The sequence below is a fragment of the Prionailurus bengalensis genome, chromosome F2, assembly GCF_016509475.1.
Source record: "Prionailurus bengalensis isolate Pbe53 chromosome F2, Fcat_Pben_1.1_paternal_pri, whole genome shotgun sequence".
NCBI classification, from domain to species: domain Eukaryota; kingdom Metazoa; phylum Chordata; class Mammalia; order Carnivora; family Felidae; genus Prionailurus; species Prionailurus bengalensis.
Genome location: NC_057353.1, coordinates 29,219,068 through 29,238,217, shown reverse-complemented (window position 1 = coordinate 29,238,217; position 19,150 = coordinate 29,219,068). Strand labels below are relative to the sequence as shown.

The 19,150-nt window shown below is 44.8% G+C and overlaps 1 protein-coding gene across 1 annotated transcript in view; it reads left to right on the top strand.

The window, feature by feature from the left end:
* Window positions 1-19,150, top strand: part of ZNF704 (zinc finger protein 704) — a 242,148-nt gene that overhangs the window by 199,769 nt on the left and 23,229 nt on the right. The window contains exons 5-6 of the mRNA XM_043601261.1: window positions 12,295-12,395; window positions 16,671-16,938. Of these exons, the coding sequence (XP_043457196.1) occupies window positions 12,295-12,395; window positions 16,671-16,938 (369 nt within the window). The remainder of the gene's footprint in view (window positions 1-12,294; window positions 12,396-16,670; window positions 16,939-19,150) is intronic.

Below are 19,150 nucleotides of genomic sequence, written 5' to 3'. Positions count from 1 at the left end.
GTGGGTGGACACTGATGTGTAAAGAGGCAATAATGACTTGGGTTGAAAAATGCTGTGCTCATAATGTGGTAGAAACATGGTAACTGTGATGCGGTTGTTTTAGAGCTTTTAAAATCCTTTAAAGATTTCTAAGAGTTAATTTGCGTAATCCATTAGACACTATGTTCTAGTTGGTGAGATGCATCATATCCATTTAAGACCATGGGCAGTTGTGATGGTCATATGTCTTGTGGGGATTGAGAACCTTCTAGATCAGTATTTTCCACACTGCAGGTTTCAATCCACTAGTGGGTTATGAGTCAATTTAATGAGCTGTGAATAGCACTTCTTTAATGAATAGGACAGAATAGGATGCATTGTACTCAATCAGGGTAAGTGTGGTTTCTTGATGTTTTTGTTTCAGTTATGCACTTACCTGGGTAATGTACAAAAATTTACCTCTTACTGTGGCTCATGGTTTAAAAAGTTTGGAGGCTCCTGTTCTATGTTGTAAAAAGATAACATGGTAAGTGGTAAACGAAGGAGCACTGAACAGAAATCAAGATCCACATCCTAAACTCAACTTGGCCACCCTGAGAACTTAAGAAGATCCTGTATCCCTTTTGATTATCAGCTTCTTCACTTATAAACCAGGCAAACAGGTACTATCAAACCTCTCTCAGGATAATCATGAAGATTAAATGTGACCATAAGTAGAAAGGATGTACAAGCCCTAAAACCCCATGTACTGGAATGTAGCATCATTATAACAGACATTTTTAGACCCTATACAAAGGGGGAAGCAACATTCCCTAGATGGGATTATGAAGCAGAGGTCCTGATCTTTCTCCTCCTTATGAAAGCTCTCTCATCTCTTCTCCTATGTCTCCCACACATGGACATCTCACTCTGACCTCTTAAGGTGATCCATGTTCCTCTTACGGAAGGAGGAAGAGAGTATGAGATGTGCTGCCTAGACAAGGCATTATCTTTTACTATCAGCAGTGATGGAGAAACGTTTGCTGGTAACAACTGCATTTGCATATTTAGTTACAATTTACAACATGGTTTTAACATGGTTTTAGCAGTTTAACAACTATGCTATACCTTGGCATAGTTGTATCCCCATTCTGCAGAAGAGGCTCACTAAGGTTACATGAATTGCCCAAGGTCCTGTAGCTTATAACGTGGCAGAGATAAGATCAGCCTAGCTGAAACAGCCAAGATGAAATTTTGGAAGCAAATTCAAGGAGTCCACATTTCCCTCTGCCCACAGAGGAGAATAACACGGAAAGAAAATAATCAGATGCAGCTACAGCCAACGTTATTTGGCAGGGTGGGATTGGGGTGCAAAGGATCCAGAGAGAAATCCAAGGACAGAGAACAGAACTCCAGGCTGTCTGCCACAGCCCACTACTTCCTGAATGAAGTACCCATCTCTCTTAAGAGGACCTTTAGCCAAGGTATTGGAAATGGGAGAAACAGAAATGAAAGCCTTCTTTCTCCTGGCTCTGGAGATCAGCCAACCAACTACCTCAAGCCCAGTGCTAGCAGAATTTTTTCTCTGGGATTTCAGACGAACAGACAGGCAGTTCTTCCATGCTCAGAGAAAAGCCAGGACCCAGACTACAGGGGACATGCAGTTCCGGTCATGACCACAAGGTGATGCAGTGACCCTAACTACCGACACTCTGGGAGCCGGGGAGAAAACAGTCTCTATAGTTTACCATCAATCCCAGAAGACCTCTAGAAAATCAAGAAGTGCTGATAACTACTTATGAATATGCTTTTTTCCATGTCAGGTCCCTAATTCTGTCAGATTCTAAGTTTGTCCATCCCTGAACAGGATAAGAAAGTCCGGGCTCTGGAATTAGCACCCCAGCTCAATACTTATGTATTGAGCAAGTCGCTTGATTTCTCTAAGGCACGGTTTCCTCGTTTCTAAAATATGGATAATGATAGCACCCCACTGATGAGGTTGTTCTGAGGATTATATGAACATTATTGTTCATATTGAACATATCGTTCATACTGGCTGCTAATACTTTGCTTTCCTTTCTACCCATTTGACAACTGACTGAATAGAAATTTGAGAAGCGTGGGTGTGGAGAGAAGGGGGTGCTCACCTCCATGCTCCATCCTGTCCCCACATTGACTATATCAGTATTGCTGCAGCTCAAGACACTGGATCCCTCAGCCACTTCAGCCACCTTGGACTTAGTTAGGGTTAATGGGAGAGGCCAGCCTACGTTCAGGTGAGGGGTGAGGACAACGGCGACAGGGGCAGAAATCAGGGGCCATACAAGGAAATCTGACTCAGGACTCCACATTTCAGAACATCAGCAGCAACTTAAAGACAATAACTACATTCCAGCCTTCATTATTCTCATTGATTTTACAAGTGTCTTGACCACGAACCACCTTACCCGGGGACTAGGGAGAATCCCAAGTCAGAGAAAAAAATGCTGAGTGATCATAAGGTGTTCCAGCAATAGTTTTGCGAGTAGTAAACAATGAATTAATCACTTGCTCCACTCTGCATTTTCAGTCTTTCAGAACCAAAAAAGCAGTGAGTCACTTTAAATTGTGAATGACTGCTCTGAAAAGAAAACAAATGCGTAAAGCCCTCACGCATAAGCTGTTCCCAGTCTCTGCACTGACTTAATTCCTAGCCCACTAATTCTGAGCAGAGAGTGCCTTCTGCAAGAAGAACCGCTGTTCCAGAAATAGACCCATCTGTTAGAACTGCTGGGGAGGGCGGTGCTAAGAAAAGCAGCTCGGGGTCACACCGTACGGATTTCATGGTGATGACACAGCATCGCCAGCCAGATCAGGGGAGCCGATTGGCCACGGAGAGAATCAGGACACAGAAGAGTGAGATCTAGGCACTTTAGTGATAGGACCTCAGAATAATCTACCACGCAGTACAGAAGATCTGGAGTATTGGACCTCGAAGGACTTCAGAAATCACCCACCACAACCTTTCCAAGTTACAGGACTGCTTGAACACATCCAGATATGTACAAATTCTCCTAAGGATGAGATGCGCTTTTACAAGCCACTGATTGAGAAAACAGATCATGGGTACAGATTTTTGTTAACTCGTGAATGCTTTTGTCGTTGTTCTACAAATCATTTGAAATCAACTTTATTTCGGCATAATCGCCACTCAATAAAATGAACCCATTTTAAGTATACAGTGCAGTGAGTTTTGACTAATTTCTCCACCTGGGTGACCCCCGCTGTAATCAGGCCAGTAGTTCAGCACTCCTCATGCCCCTCTGAACTCAGATGCCCCTCACAACACCTGCAAAAACAGGCAGCCAGTTAGTGACCTGACTTCTGTCACTATAGGTCCATTTCGCACATTGCAGACTTTCCAGTAGATGGAATCCTACAGTGTGTGCTTTGTAGTGTACAAAAATCCCACGTGTTGGCAACAGGAACTCTCATTCATCTCTGGTGGGAATGTAAAATGGTGCAATCACTTTGTAAAACAGTTTGGCAGTTTCTTATAAATTTAAATAGACGCTTACCATATGACCCGGCAATTCCACTCCTCGATATTTACCTAAGAGATAAGAAAACATATGTCCACAAAAAGACTTGCAGACTTATGGTTCATAGCAGTTTCATTCATTATCACCCCATGCTGCAAACAACCCGCATGTCCATAAAGAGGTAAATGGATAAGCAAATTGTGGTATATTCATTCAACAGAATACTACACCACAACAAAAGGAAATAAACTACTGATACGTGAATCAGTGGGCAGATCTCAAAAACATTATGCTGAGGTAAAATAGCCTGACACAAAAGAATGCATTCTCTATTATTCCATTAGAAGAAATCTTTTTCTTACTTTTAAATTTTATTTGTCATCACAGCATCTATAAGCAGTGCCTGTAGATGGGAGATGTTTGATCCACATTTGGTATACATTTGAATTCACCCATCACTTCGCATTAACCTCACACACACACATTACTTCTTCAGTCCTCCTGTCGTACAAATAAAGAAATAAAGCCCTGAAGCTGAGGTGACGTGTATAAGGCTGCTTTCCCAATAAAGGAAAGAACTGGAACCCTACCAGTTTCTAGGTAGGTAGTGAATTTTTAAATATGTCTGTCCCCTTGCCAGTCTTTTGGAAGCTGTTGAGTGGACCTCTTAGTCCCCAAAGAGCCATTGGAGCCTCTGCCAAGCAGTGTGCGTCCCTCCCACGTGAGGCAGGCTAGGGAGACATGTATAACACAGCAAACTCAGGTATACAGAATAATTGCATGCTCCCCTTCCATCAAGGACCCTGGTCCTCTCTGGGGAGGCTTAGATGTATCAATGTCCACCCCCAACACACACACACAGACGTGCACATGCACGTGCACACACATACACACACGTACACCTACACATAACACCTCAATCGCCATATGAAACATACCCAAGGATCTTCACACTTTTCTCTCAGAAAAAGCAACTTGGTATTAACCCCAGGCTGCTGTGTGGTAAAGCGGACAGTAAAGTGATGTTCATGTATCTTCTGGAACATAACTTTCATTGAACTTATTATCCCTAGACGTGTAATGTAATACTTCAAAACTCAGCCATGTTTCCACTCTTGGACCTGAAGGTGACCTTCAGCAGTCATCTTGTCAGTCCCGTGGACCAGTCTGGGTTTCTTCAGGAAAACAGAAGCCATTCCATGTATTCCAGATACGAAAAAATTCAAAAGCAGGGTTGAGCCTTGCCATGGGAAGGGCAAGCAGAGAAAAGATGAGGAAGCCTTGGCCAGAGATCTCAGCCTGTCGCCCCAAAGCAGCTGGCGTCCGAGACAGTCTGGAAACCGCTGCGAAGGTCACACATCTCCAGGAAGCTGTCTCCAGCCTTCATAGCCTACTGCACCAAAGTTGGGTGATTCTGAAGAGCTTGCCTGGAAGCTGCTGAGGAGCTCACATCGGGCGTGTTTGAGATCCCAGGAGTCTGCCTGTAACCGCTGAGAGCTTCATTCCTGTGGGGTTGTTGTGAGTGTGAAACTAGGCACATGTATGGAAGACCCTAGCACAGTGTGGTTCCCAGACAAGGGTGGCCTCGTCTCCCTCGGACATCCTCCTCTGTGAACGTCTTTCTGTTAGAGCTGCGAGGGGCAGCTAGGGCAGAAGCACTGAAGGGCACGTTCAGACTCTACCCTGCGATTGCCCCAGCAACTTTGCTTGCTTTGGCCTCCTTGGGAGAGCTAGGACCCGTGTGGCAACTTGGGTGACGTTTACTTAGCTATTTTTTCCTGTCCTCCTCCTCCCATGGCTTGTTTTTTCTTTTCATGTAACAGTGAGTAGTCTGTTTGTAGACAAAGGATTTGTTTCCATTGGATGTCGTTAGGGGACTTTGAAAAGTACTTACCCACTGTTTAAGGGGCCCCATGGTTTGACACAAGCACATCCTTCACCTACGTAGAGAGAAGACACTTGATTTCATTCAAGTTGAGATATCCTTTTAATATACTGTTATTCTCCCAAATTAGTCAAGCAAGTGTGATAGGGTGACTCCATTTTTAAATAAATAACTTTCAAAAATTAAAAGTAGGATAATTTTTACATTTGCAGATTAATGTAAAAATAAGATCCCCCTCCCCAATATTTCCACCATGGTGTAGTACATTTTTATTTGCAGGACATATCCTCTCCTCAAAAAAGATAATGTTCAGATACTTTTATGAGCTGCTTTTCCCCTGTATCAGTCAAGGTTCGGGCAGAAAACAGGTGCTTTACTCAAGTGGAACAATTGAGAAGAGTTTAATGAAGAAGCTATTGACAAAGGTGTAGACAGGGTTCGGAGACATCAGGAGAAGTTACCCCAAAAGCTAACAACATTACCACCCCTAAGCCTGAAGAGGCAAATAAACAGAGAGGTTTCCAGAACCCAGGGGGTTACCAAAACTCTGAAAATACCAACAGAAGTGTTAGTTTTTGGAGAAGAAATGGAGCCACTGCCCACCTGTGGCCAGGCAGACAGGAAGTTGAGGGAATCCATACCCTCTTGCCTTTCAGTCTCTTCCCTTGCTTGCCCGCCTTCTGTCAGTCCTTCCATTGGCCAGACTCAACCAGAAACCAGTTGGCCAGGGTACCCGCTGATGAAGGTCAGCCTCCAGGCACTGAGCGGGGTGGAGGGTGGAGGGTGGAGGATGGTGTGGGCCTGCACTAGGAGCTTGTTTTTTCACATCAAGGAAGTTTTTCTTACAACTTCATTTTTAAGGCTCCTTAATATTCAGTTATATGGAATTAATTTAACCAGTCATCTGATCATCCCCTCAGCAATCTTGACATTATTTCTGATTTCTCGCTGGTCTAAAAATCAGTGCCATGAGCATCTTTATACACGTCTTTGGAGACGTTTCAAATGACTTTCTTAGGATAGAGCCCCTAAAAGTTGATATTGGGTCAAAACGATAGATGTTTTCAAAGCTTCATCTGTATTGCTCTTAAATTTAGAGATAGCAAATATTTGTGCATGGGTAAATTATGAGGGCAGGGTTCTGGCAGGTTGGGATAAAATGGGATAATGAATGAAAGATGTCATTCAAAGGAAATGCCAAAAAGAAGAGGTAGAAGAGAAATCAGGGCTTTCCCTCTGTGAAGGAGTTTGGGGTTGCCCCCTCCCAAAACCCAGTTAAAGGTCTCCCCACTATGTGTAATTATGTTTCTGAGTCTGCGTTTGTAACCACCTTGCAAATCAGCAGGAACTTTCTCTATGCTTCTGGAGTATAATACTGCATAAAGTCCTCCCAATTGCTTATGCCAATGACCCAAATCATTGTAAATTAGACAATCATTTTTCCTGCTGCACATTTTCTGTTTTCTTCTGGTGAACTTAGACCTTCCTTGAGTACCTAGCATTGCAGGGGGTGTAAGTCTGGAAGAAAAAATTACTGTATGGAGTGAAGAGAAAACCATCTATAATTCAGTGTGCACCATGCCTGCCATGGGCCTGTGCTAAGAAGTTAATTTACAGCCAGATAAGGTCATCAGGTGGTAATCACACTGGGAAATCTTCTGGAATTTCACAGAATAATGATCTTTTGGACATTCTTTGAACATAGAGTATTTACTAGTAGCTTCCAAAATGCTTAAGTAAATTAAGATGTCTCAAATACGGCTCATTGCCGTGGGCCCCAAAATGCAACTTTCCCAAGATTCAGCACAGCCAATACTAATTAATAAGTTATGCTAGGCACAGGAGTAGAGTGTTAGGCAAGAAGTCATGGCTCCTACTCTCAGCTTACGTGATAAAAACTGGCCTATCCCCAGCGTTTCTCTTAGAAACCCAGCAAAAGAACAAAGCAAGGAGGAAGCAAAGTTGATCATTTTTCATATGCATTACCTAATTTTCTTTGGGCAACTGATTCCTGGGGAGCCCATACCAGAGACCCAAAAAGTGAGAATCTAATTGAGGAGATGATACTCAAAACAATTGTAATTGGTGGTTACCCTAATTCTGAGGAATTTAGAAAGGATATTGGTCATCTCCATTGTAATTTTTGGATTTGATCTCTGTATCAGCTGTTTCCTCCTGACTAAGGAAAGGAATTATACCAATGATACTTATTTTTCTACAATTTGTATTAAGCTTTACTGCTTATCAATTTAAAAAAAAAAAAGTGTTTGGGGCACCTGGGTGGCTCAGTTGGTTGAACATGCAACTCTTGATTTTGGCTCAGTTCATGATCCCAGGGTCACAGAATTGAGCCCTGTGTTGGGCTCCGCCTTGGGCATGGAGCCTGCTTCCTCTCCTCTCCTTTCCTCTCCTCCCCTCCCCTCCCCTCCCCTCTCTCCCCTCCCCCCCTCCCCCCTCCCCTCCCCTCTCTCCCCTCCCCTCCCCTTCCCCCTCCCCTCCTCTCCCCTTCCTCCCCTCCCCTCCCTTCTCCTCCTCTCCCCTCCCCTCTCCTCCCTTCCCCTCCCCTCCCCTTCCCCCCCACCTCTGCCCCTCTCCCCTGTTCATGCTCCCTCTCTCTCTCTAAAAGGAAAAAAAAGTGTTGGACATATTACTGCAAGGACTGGGAACAGCAATCTTATAAATAATGTTGTGGCACAAAAATACCAGAGTGATAGTCATTTCCTAAAACAATCAGCAATTTGAACCTTTAAAATAATTCCTAATATGCAGAAGGAATTTGGCTCTGTATGTTGCACAATACTATTACATTAATTACGAAAGCCTTTATCCAACTGACCAATTGCTGGAACCATCAAAGGACACTGGGTAAGTTTCCTAACTTTTTGGATTCTTGCTTCCCCCCCATGAAAATGAAAATAGTATCACGTGCCTTGCCTGGTCCTTTCCCAGTCTCTAAAGCAGCCATTTCAGCCTCGTCTGCTCTCACACAGCCTCCCCACTTTGCCCTTAGATTTGACCTCACTTCCTACCTCACTGAAAAATTAAAAGCATTCAGACAGGAATGCTTTTTTTTTTTTTTTTTTTTTTTTTTTTTAATCAGCAAACTAACTGAATCTACATCCATCACTTGGTCTTTCTTTTCAGGGCAACCCTACCACTGTGCGAGGGGTTGCTAATGCTGAATCCTCTTTCTTTTTCAGGATCTCACCCTGTAGTTATCCCCCGCATCTCGACTACATTGTCTGTCCCTCCTTCCTTTGTAACTGTGCCCATCAACATAAAAACTCAATTTAGTATGACTCATTTTTACAAGCTCTCCGTTTACTGCTCTCATATCAGCCACCTTTCTTGAAAAGGTGGCACTTACTCTCTTTACTTCTTTATTATTTTTAAATGTATTTTTGGGGCGCCTGGGTGGCGCAGTCGGTTAAGCGTCCGACTTCAGCCAGGTCACGATCTCGCGGTCCATGAGTTCGAGCCCTGCGTCAGGCTCTGGGCTGATGGCTCGGAGCCTGGAGCCTGTTTCCGATTCTGTGTGTCCCTCTCTCTCTGCCCCTCCCCCGTTCATGCTCTGTCTCTCTCTGTCCCAAAAATAAATAAAACGTTGAAAAAAAAAATAAAAAATAAATGTATTTTTATTTTAGAGAAAGCACGAGCAGGAGAGGGGGGCAGAGAGAGAGAATATTAAGCAGGCTCCACGCTCCTTGTGGAGCCCAGTGCAGGGCTTGATCCCACAACCCTGGCATCACGACCTGAGCTGAAATCAAGAGTCAGATGCTCAATCAACTGAGCCACTCAGGCACCCCTCTCTCCACTTCTTTAAATCCCACTTATTCTCCAGCCATGGCGGTTGGACTTCATCCCACTACTCTGAGAAACCTGCTCTTGTCTGGGCCACTGACAGCCTCCATGTATCGAATCCACAGGACTCTTCCCAGTCCTTGTTCAACACAGTTGGCCACATCTTCCTTCTTGAACAGTCTTCGGACTGTGCAGTAATACCACACTGTCTTGATTCTCCCTCTCTCTCTCTCTCTTTCTGCTCCTACTCTATCTCCAATAAGAAATACCGGATGCTGTAAAGTCCTGGGCCTTCTAATTATCTCTACCTTCATTTTTGCCTAGATGATCTCATCCAGACCTGAGTTTTAAGTGATCCTTTGGCTGCTGACTCCAAATTCAAATTTGTATCTCTCGCCCTGACTTTCCCTAAGTTCCAGGCTCTTATGTCCAGTGTCCTACTTGCCACCTTCTCTTGATCTATAGTAGGTATCTCTAAGTTAACATACACAAAACAGAACAATTTGCCTAGCTATGGAAGTCATCTTTAATACCCTCCCTTTTAGGGGCACCTGGGTCGCTTAGTCGGTTAGGTGTCCGCTCTTGATTTGGGATCAGGTCACGATCTCACAGTTCGTGAGTTCCAGCCCCACATCCATGTCCGTGCACATTGGTGTCAGTGCAGAGCCTGCTTGGGATTCTCTCTCTCCCTCTCTCTCTGTCCCTCCCCTGCTCATGCTCTTTCTCTCTCTCAAAATAAATAAACAAACTTGTAAAAAATAACAATAAAGGCTCCTAAGTATGCATTTGCTTCTCAGCTTCCTTCAGGCCCCTCTTCAGCCCCAGCTCCACCTCTCTGTAGCTTCAGCTCCTCCGTAGCTCAGCCCTGCCCATTCCCACTGTGAGCATCCCCGCACTGCGTGTGGGGCCCCAGTGCCAAGACAGGAGTGGCTGGGTTGATGCGCCATGAATGCCAGCCCCCTGGGAGCAGCCTCTAGGACACAGCGGGCGCCTGGGTCACAACGCCCACAGGGAGAGCAGGCTTCTCGTGCTGCTGCTCTTCTGCTGTAGTGGACTGCAGCCGTGGGCTGCTGTGATTTGTCCTCTACTTGCCATGCTGAAAGTGGCCAGTCCCCAACACACAGAATCGTCCTCAGTTCTGGAAATTTCCAAGTGTCTTCTCAACTGAGAAACAGAAAAAGTCTTCCGTGAGGGTGGCTGTCTGGATCAGGATACTAATCCCATCAGTAATACCTGAATAAGTCATCTTCTAAACGTGTAAGTGATTGCTCACAGAACAGGGCGAACACTGGTGGGCCCCACAAGGACTTGACGGCAGAAATCCTGCTGGACTCCTAAACAAGTCTACATCAATTTCATCAGTTCAGGAAAGGTACCACCACTACTGTGTTTATTGGTAAGGGTAGGCTTCCTGTTGGAACAGCCTATTTCCAAACCTCAGTGGCTTAACACCATAAAGGTTTATTTATTTTGTGTGTCACAGTCCAATCAGCTCAGTGGGAGTGGTGAAGGGAGTGTCTCTGTTCCCCATGGTCCTCTAGGGACCCATGCTCCTGCCTCCTAATGGACTCCTCTTAACTTGGAGTCTATAAGTGCCCAGAAGGGTGGGCAGAATTCAGGGGGTCTGGGAACTTGGAGTGGGGGGAAAAGTGTATCTTTATCATCATTGACCTCTTAACTATAATTCAGCATTTCCTGCAGTTATGACTGATGGTATCCAACCACAGTATTAATGCCGCCTGTGACTTTACTACCAATAGAAATCATAGATGTTTTCATATCACATGATAATTTTAGGAGACATCATGAAATATCATTTAAGCTTAACACCACTTTGAAATTATGGTAGCTATTAGACTCACCTCAAGATCCTGTTATTTAATATGGTACGTAAAGAGCACATACAGTTCCATATCACAAAATACTTTTCATATTTTGGGAACTGTATTTCACTCTGCTGGCTCTTCTTTGTAATTATACGTTTTAAGTGTTAAAAAATGCTGCTTTGAGAAGGGGCCCATAGGTTTAATGAGGTTGCCAAAAGGGTTCATAGCAAAGAGAAATTTAAGGACCCCTGATCGAGTGGTTCTGCTGTCCCCCAGGCATCAAGTGTCCTCTGCATCTGGTCAGCAGCCTGTGCTCGGATGGCACTGGAGGAATATGCAGCACTTCTGCCAGTATCCCATTGGTCCTGATTCAGTCACATGACTCCACCTGACTGCAAGGGAGGCTGGGAAATGAGGTCTAGCTGTGTGCCCAGGAGGAAGAGGAAACGGGGCTTGATGAGCACACAGAAGTGACTGTCACCATGGCCATGGGAATAATCAGCAAAGCGGCAGCATCCCAATGACCAGGGCCCTCTCAGGAGAAAACTAATTTCCTGTCAAATTCATTTCAGGAAGCATAATCATAATACCATAACAACTGTCATTGGTTGAATGATTATTCCTGTTGATGTTGTGCTAAATGATTCACTTTCATGACCTCATTTAATCCCATAATAACTCTATGAGACAGTTACTATTATTGTTCCTACTTGATAAAATAAGGAAACTAAGGGCTTGAGAAAGTAAATCCCAAATCAGTGCTCTCAATCACTGTGCTGGACTATTTTGGGAAAATGCTGAGACCCTTGTACAAGAAGGTGGCATTGTGCCCTAGTGGACACTGGAGCTGAACTCGCTGGATTCCCAGCTTTGCTAGGAGCTGATTTATTGACTGGACACAATTTACTGAAGCTCTCTGTGAATTTATAAAATGCTGGTTATAAGGCTATCCATCTCTTAGTATTAAATGAGATACTCTTTTTAACAGCACTTGGCACATGGTAAGTGCTCAATTAATGTTAGATACAGTCATTAACACCACTGTGACCACCTTAATGAAACCGAACTAAATATTCAGGGGAGCTTGGTATCTGTCAAGGATGCAGGAAAATGTCTGAAGTCACCAAGATCCTCACCAGCTTTGGGGGCATGGTGGTTCCTAGAATGGTGCGCCGAGTTAGAATAAAGGTGATGGGAAGTTGTTACTTTTCTAATGAAGGGGGGTGGGGAATGTGTTGAGATGAAAGAAAGAAAATATTGATGGGTTACTTATCATTTTAATGTAACTCTGTCCTGTTTATAGAATTCTATGAAGGTGATGTTCAAATGCCTCTGGAAAAACTGTGGGAAAGTGCTGAGCACCGCGGCAGGTATCCAGAAACACATAAGGACCATTCATCTTGGGTAAGGCAACCCTCCCTTCAGAGCCTGATGTAGTCTCCAGGAGTTCAGTCTAAGGCCCCCTGCACTCAGAAATTATATACCACACTCTTCCTTAAAAGTTCTGAACACAGGAATAGAGACTGGGCTTGGTTGGTCTTCCTAATCACTGTGGAGAGGGCCACTTAGATAATATAGGCCTGTGTGGCACAGTGGAAAGAAAATGCTTGAAACTTGCAAAGCCTCCCTAATTTACTTACTAAGTGATTTTAGGCAAGTCACTTCTCAGAGCCTCAGTTCCCTCTGAAAATGAGGCTAATAGTAATATCAGCCCAGCAAGGTCATGGGTAAGGGTCAAAAAATAAAATGTACCTGAGAGTGACTTATAAAATATAAAACACTAGGGTAGGGTAGGTTCATTGGACCCGCTGAAACTGTCAAATTAAATGTGCATTTTTCTCCAATGGAGAGTATTGGTGACTTTGAGCCTGAGAAGTACATATGTGTGTGTGTGTGTGTGTGTGTGTGTATAATACACACACACACACACACACACTAAAAGAGGTTAAGAACCACTGTGTCAATCAGTGCTGTGGTTTCTGTTCTCATGATGCCTGATGACTTGGTTCCATCATTTTCTGTTGCTCAAATAAGCCTTTTATTTGTACAATCTATGCTTTTCCTTGTGTTACGTAAAAACCTTTCTAAGGAAGGAGAACACAAAGCTTCCAGCAGCAGAGATTAGGGGTCACACCAGAGGGACAGTGGACCTTCAGCAGTCTTGTCATTTATTCTCTGGGTCTCCTGCCCAAGGACCTCAGACCTGAAAGGGACCTCGGGAGGCCGTAAGTCATAGTCAGTGTGCACAACACAAATCGAAACACATGACCAACTCCCCAAGTGCTTGGACAAAGAAGTCCTTTCAACAAGATGAATGTTGAGAAATAAACACTATAGTCACTTTGCCCAACAAGGGATAAATTTAGGAAATGCAGCATCCATAAAAAAAAAAGTGGTATAAAAAGAAAACAAAGTGGGTTCTTAGGTGATTGCGCTGATCTGTGCAGGCGAGTTCCTTCAGTGACTGTGGAGAGGAGCAGGGACCCACCACACTCACGGGTAGCGAGCGCTGATGTTTGGGGACACCGCCAAGCCCTTCCAGGGCACAGCGCACAGATCACCAAGTGCCGTGTGTGTGGCGCAGCGAGGCCGGGCTTCTGCTCCCCTCACCAGAGGGTCCAGCTTCACCCTCCAAGAAATACCACACTGAAACGCTGCAGGGCAGAACGCCCTCATTCCTGTTGCTGAAGTCTCCAAGGAAGGAAATTCTGCAGTGTCTCCCCTCAAACCTCACTGTCAGGACAACTCATAATGTAAATAGCTCAGAGTTATTTAAAGGTTTAGAAAAAAACTTCCCAAAGCTATAATCAGGAGCTAGGGTATTTGTTTTAAAGTCCATCTGCCCAGAAAATTGAATCCAATTCAATTCATGTACCTCACAGAAGCACATGCCATATAGACGTATTTATAGACTGTGAGTGGCATCTCACGATTTTTCTTTGGGTCCCCAGGCTGCTCTCATGGTGGGTAAAATTAAAAATGCAGCCACTGTATTTGCTTCCCTAGGATTCCCTTTTTACTCCGTGCTCTTAAAATTGCCTTGATGAATTAGAATTCACCACCCCGCCAGCCGCTGCACAGGAATGGGCCTGGGTTGCCAGGACGCTAGGGCCAGTCTGTGTCTGTGAAGCCTGAGTCTAAGCTCTCTCCTGGCCTGGGAGAGGGACATCACCTTTGCCGTAATCCAGGAGCTCAATTATGTGATGCCGGATGATGGAATCGTTTTAACGCAGGTTGGATGGCAGGGAGGGAGGGGAGCATCCCACAGCACCCCCAAAACATATATGCCATCCCATATTTCTGGGGTGCACACCAAGAGTAGAAGAAGTACAGTGTTTTTCTCTGAAACCTCACTCCACTCTTGCACACCAGGGGCTGATCCTGATTTATCCCCGCGTGGGACACACAATTTCCCCCAGGCCCGTGTGTCTATTAGTAGCACTCGGCAGCCAGTAGCAACTTGGCCTGCCCTTTACTGGAAAGGAAGCGGGGACAGGAATAGAACAGGCACACATTCTTGGGCCCACTCTCTGGGGTCTTTAATGGTATGCTTGTCAGAAAGCCAAGGCCTGCCAGACCTGGTGCAGCCCAGAGGCACCTCCCCAGACGACTCAGCCCGAGAGCTCAGGGGAGATGGGGCAAGGCCGAGAGAAGCCGCTGATCTGACCGAGCGGAGAGGCCAAGGTGAAGGGCAGATTTTTATTCTAGGTTCTGTAGAGGGCTTGCAAGTGGGGGGAAAAGTTGATTCCAAGTCAGTGATCTACTACTGGTGGATATGTTCAGGAAATTTGGGGATACCTCGTGGAAGGGAGGTAGACAGAGGCCGTCCTATAAAACTAGGTTGCTGGGTGTATACCGCTTCCCTAGAAGTTGACAAATCGGATAAATCTTTTCCAAGGTTATGGAAAGTTATTTTATTTTACTCAAAACTTTCTGTGGATGAGTACAATTTCTGGTGTCTCAGGGAGAACTTTGAAAGCACCAAGAAGATACTTTTCTGGTCGATAGTAAAAATTGAAGCCTTCTAACGTCAGCTTTATTTTAATTTAATAAGCTTAGTACTTAGACTTCTGCGCCCTGTATATTTATTTGCCTAATCCTCACAATAAGCAGGCACTATGACTATCCCCATTTTATCAGTAAAGAGCCTGAAGCACTGGGCCATGGAGTCTGCCAGAATCCCACACACAGCTAGAGGGTTTCAGGATTTGAACCCAGGAGATCTGACTCCAGGATTCATGCTCATAATCGCTGTGCTACAGTATCAGCTTCATCCATTCAACATTTAATAGGCACCTACTCTATGCCAGATACATCAATATGCATGGGGAATGAAATCACAGTGTTAGGGAAGTGATCGAGGGTTTAAAAAAATTACAGAAATGTGCCAAATCATTCAATAAAGTGAATTAAACAGAATGGATACACTTCAACAGAAGCATAGAGGATCTAGCAGTTAGGAGTTAAGTCCTGATTCCTAACCTTCAAAATACAAACCAAATTTGACTCCTGGTCACTTCCATCACCACCTGGTCGCCAGATATTGCAAAGCTCATCTGGATTATTAGTGACAACAGCCTCCTCTCTGGCCTCCTGCTCTTGCCCTCTGTCCACTGTTCTCCATACATTAACCTGAGTGATCCTTTTTTTTTTAATGTTTATTATTTTTGAGGTGGGGGGGAGCGAGCGAGAGAGGGGCAGAGAGAAAGGGGGAGGGGCAGAGAGAGAGAGACAGAATCCAAAGCAGGCTTTCTAGTGGAGAGCCTTATGTGGACCTCAGTCAGTGGCCTCAAACTCACCAATGGCCTTATACTCAAACTCACCAACCGTGAGATCATGACCTAAAGTGACACTGGATGCTTAAGGGACTGAGCCACCCAGGCGCCCCAGCTAGAGTGATCTTTTTAAAAAGTGACTTAGGTTCCTCACAACCTCCCCTCTGCCCCCCCACCCTGGCTTCTATCACAGGAGAATAAAATGCAAAGCCATTCCATGGGCTGCAAAACCCTGTGCGTTCTTGCCCCTGCCTTTGTTCACTGTCCCCGGTGCCCGGAGCACCAGCCGCTGGCCTCTCTGCCCTCTGTGGAGAACACTGAACCTGCCCACCCCAGGGCCGTGTGGCTGGTCTTCACTGTGTGATCTTCCCATGCATTCTGACGAGGGTTTCTCCCTGGTGTCACTCAGGCCCCTGCTCAAATGTCACTCTTCCAGGAGACTTCCTTCAAACACTCTCTTTAAAAGAATGCCTTCCCCTCATCAGTTACTCTACTAAAGGACGCTAAATCTGCTTAATTTTTCTTTCTGGGATCTGTCACTACCTGACATATTCAAAGTGCATTTCTCTCCGGGTTTCTTGTCTGCCTCTCCCACTAGAATGTAAGTTCCATCAAATCATAGCCTGTGCTTTGTTCATCTTGCTTTCAGAAGACCCTAGAAAAGTGCCTGGACATAATAGATTCTCAATAAATTGCTGAATACTTGATTGATTGAAGGAATTGTTTTAAGAGGTCAAGACGGCCTCCCTGCAAGTGGACAGTTGAGTGTTACAGGGTAAGTCAGAGTTTGCCAGGCAGACAAGACAGAGGAAAAGCATTCCAGACAGGGGGAACAGCATGTGCAAGATTTCGAGGCAAGAAAGCCAGAGGGGTTTGTGTAATCTTGTCACTTTCTTCACTCTAGACGTGTTGGGGACTCCGACTACAGTGATGGAGAAGAGGACTTCTACTACACTGAGATCAAGCTCAACACAGACTCTGTGGCAGATGGACTGAGCAGCCTGGCCCCGGTCTCACCTTCTCAGTCCCTGGCTTCACCGCCTACTTTCCCCATCCCAGATTCAAGCCGAACAGAAGCTCCTTGTGCCAAAACTGAGACGAAATTGATGACGCCCTTGAGCCGCTCAGCTCCCACCACCCTCTACCTCGTGCACACCGACCATGCTTACCAGGTAACTTGCAAAGGACCGTGAAGGTAATCACCTTGACTCCTGACCAAAAGGAGTAGTGTTCTGACCTGTGAGGAAAGGGTAACCCAGGGGAAAAACAGCACCACACACGGAGCCCCGTAGCTGAGTTTGTTATTTCTTCTCCTTTTAAAGCCCAGATCTCACACAAATGGGACCCTAGGGGCTCTTTGGTTCCCCAGTGCTGACTGAAGATCCAGCCCCTTAGAGGTGTTCATAGGATTAAAATCCTTAATATTGTAAAGCTCTCAGAAGGGTGCCTGGCACATGATCTGTTAAACAAAAATAAATAAGTGAAAAGGTGAGCATGGAAAAGCTCAGAATGGCCCTGCACCCCAGATCTGGGACTTCATGCCCTGCCTTCTGAATTGGTAACTAACTCTCATGGATCAGAACGGTGATTATCAGTGTTCTCCACATCAGCAGTGTCAGCATCACCGGGGAACTTGTTAAAAATCTAAATTCTTGGGATGGTCCCAGACCTACTGGACAGAAGCTAGGGGTGGGGCCCCCCCATCTGTATTGGAACAGACCCTCCGGCATCTGCTTCACTCTAAAGTCTGATAAGATCGTAGAGACAAACCCTGCAAACACAGGACGTGGCTCCTTTTCCCCACACAGTTACTAACTCTTTTAAACATTGGTTTGTTTTGAGGAGCCTGGGTGGCTCCTAAGCGTCGGACTTCAGCTCAGGTCACCATCTCACGGTTCATGGGTTCAAGCCCTGGTGTCAGGCTCTGTGCTGACAGCTCAGAGCCTGGGGCCTGCTTCAGATCCTGTGTCTCCCCCTCTCTCTCTGCCCCTCCCCTGCTCATGCTCTCTCTCAGTCTCTCAAAAATAAACAAATGTTAAATAAAATTAAAAAATAAACATTGATTTGTTTTAATGATATTTCATAATATTCAGATTTTAAGACAACATTATTTCCATAATTCTCAAACTGCCTTATGCAGGATCTTTAAAAAATCTCCTGTCTGTACTTTAATTGTGTTCTCCTACCTTTGTTTTATAAACACTTTCCATATAACTGAATAGTATTCGACTAAATCGAGGCACCAAATTTGTTTTAATCGTTCTCTTATTGTTAGGTATCTACTTTTTAGCCTCTCCAGTTTTTCTACGATCATTACTAACTGTACTGTGAAACCTCTGTGCCAGTACCTTTTTCTTCCCTTCTGAATTCCCAGAAGACTAATTACTGAGTCAGAGGATACAACACGAACAGCTTATGGATCTTGCTATGTATTGCCAAAATATTTTCCAGTGGTGCCAGTTACAAAACCACTGTCACTAACACCTATATTTATAATTATTAAAACTAAACCTGCGGGGGAGGCTTTCAGATATGTATTTAGTAGACTTACACTCAAGAGCAATGGAATACAGCTAATTATTAAAGTAGTAGATGCAATGAATCTCATTGCTGACTCTTGGTCAAAAAGAATAATTTTTCTTGTTTGTCAGTGTTACATTTAGAAACACTGGCTCAAAATCATGGGCTTGAACCAACTGAAACTATTTTGCTCATCTGTATGACAGGTAGAACATGCAGTAGGTGATCTGAAAGGTCCTTCCCAAACCATTTATTCATAATATTGGGATTTTTCTGTTCGTAGACATTATAAATGTCCAGCATAGAAAATATTATCTTTTTTAATGTTTATTTTTGACAGAGAAAGAGAGAGAGAGAGAGACAGAGCATGAGTGGGGGAGGGGCAGAGAGAGAGGGAGACACAGAATCTGAAACAGGCTCCAGGCTCTGAGCTGTCAGCATAGAGCCCAACGCAGGGCTCGAACCCACGAACAGCGAGATCATGACCTGAGCCGAAGTCAGACGTTCAACCGACTGAGCCACCCAGGCGCCCCTAGCATAGAAAATATTAAAAGCACAAGCAAATAAATAAAATTCATCCCCTAATCCCAACAACAAGAAAGCCCCTTGGGTAATACTTTTTGTATGTCCTTCAATGTGTTCTGTGTGTGTGTGTGTGTGTGTGTGTGTGTATACACACGCTCATTTTTTTTAAAAAGAATTTATTGGGATGCCTGGTGGCTCAGTTGGTTAAGCGTCTGACTTTGGCTCAGGTCACGATCTCGCGGTTTGTGGGTTCAAGCCCTGCACTGGGCTCCATGCTGACAGCTCAGAGTCTGGAGCCTCCTTTGGATTTTGTGTCTTCCTCTCTCTCTGCCCCTCCCC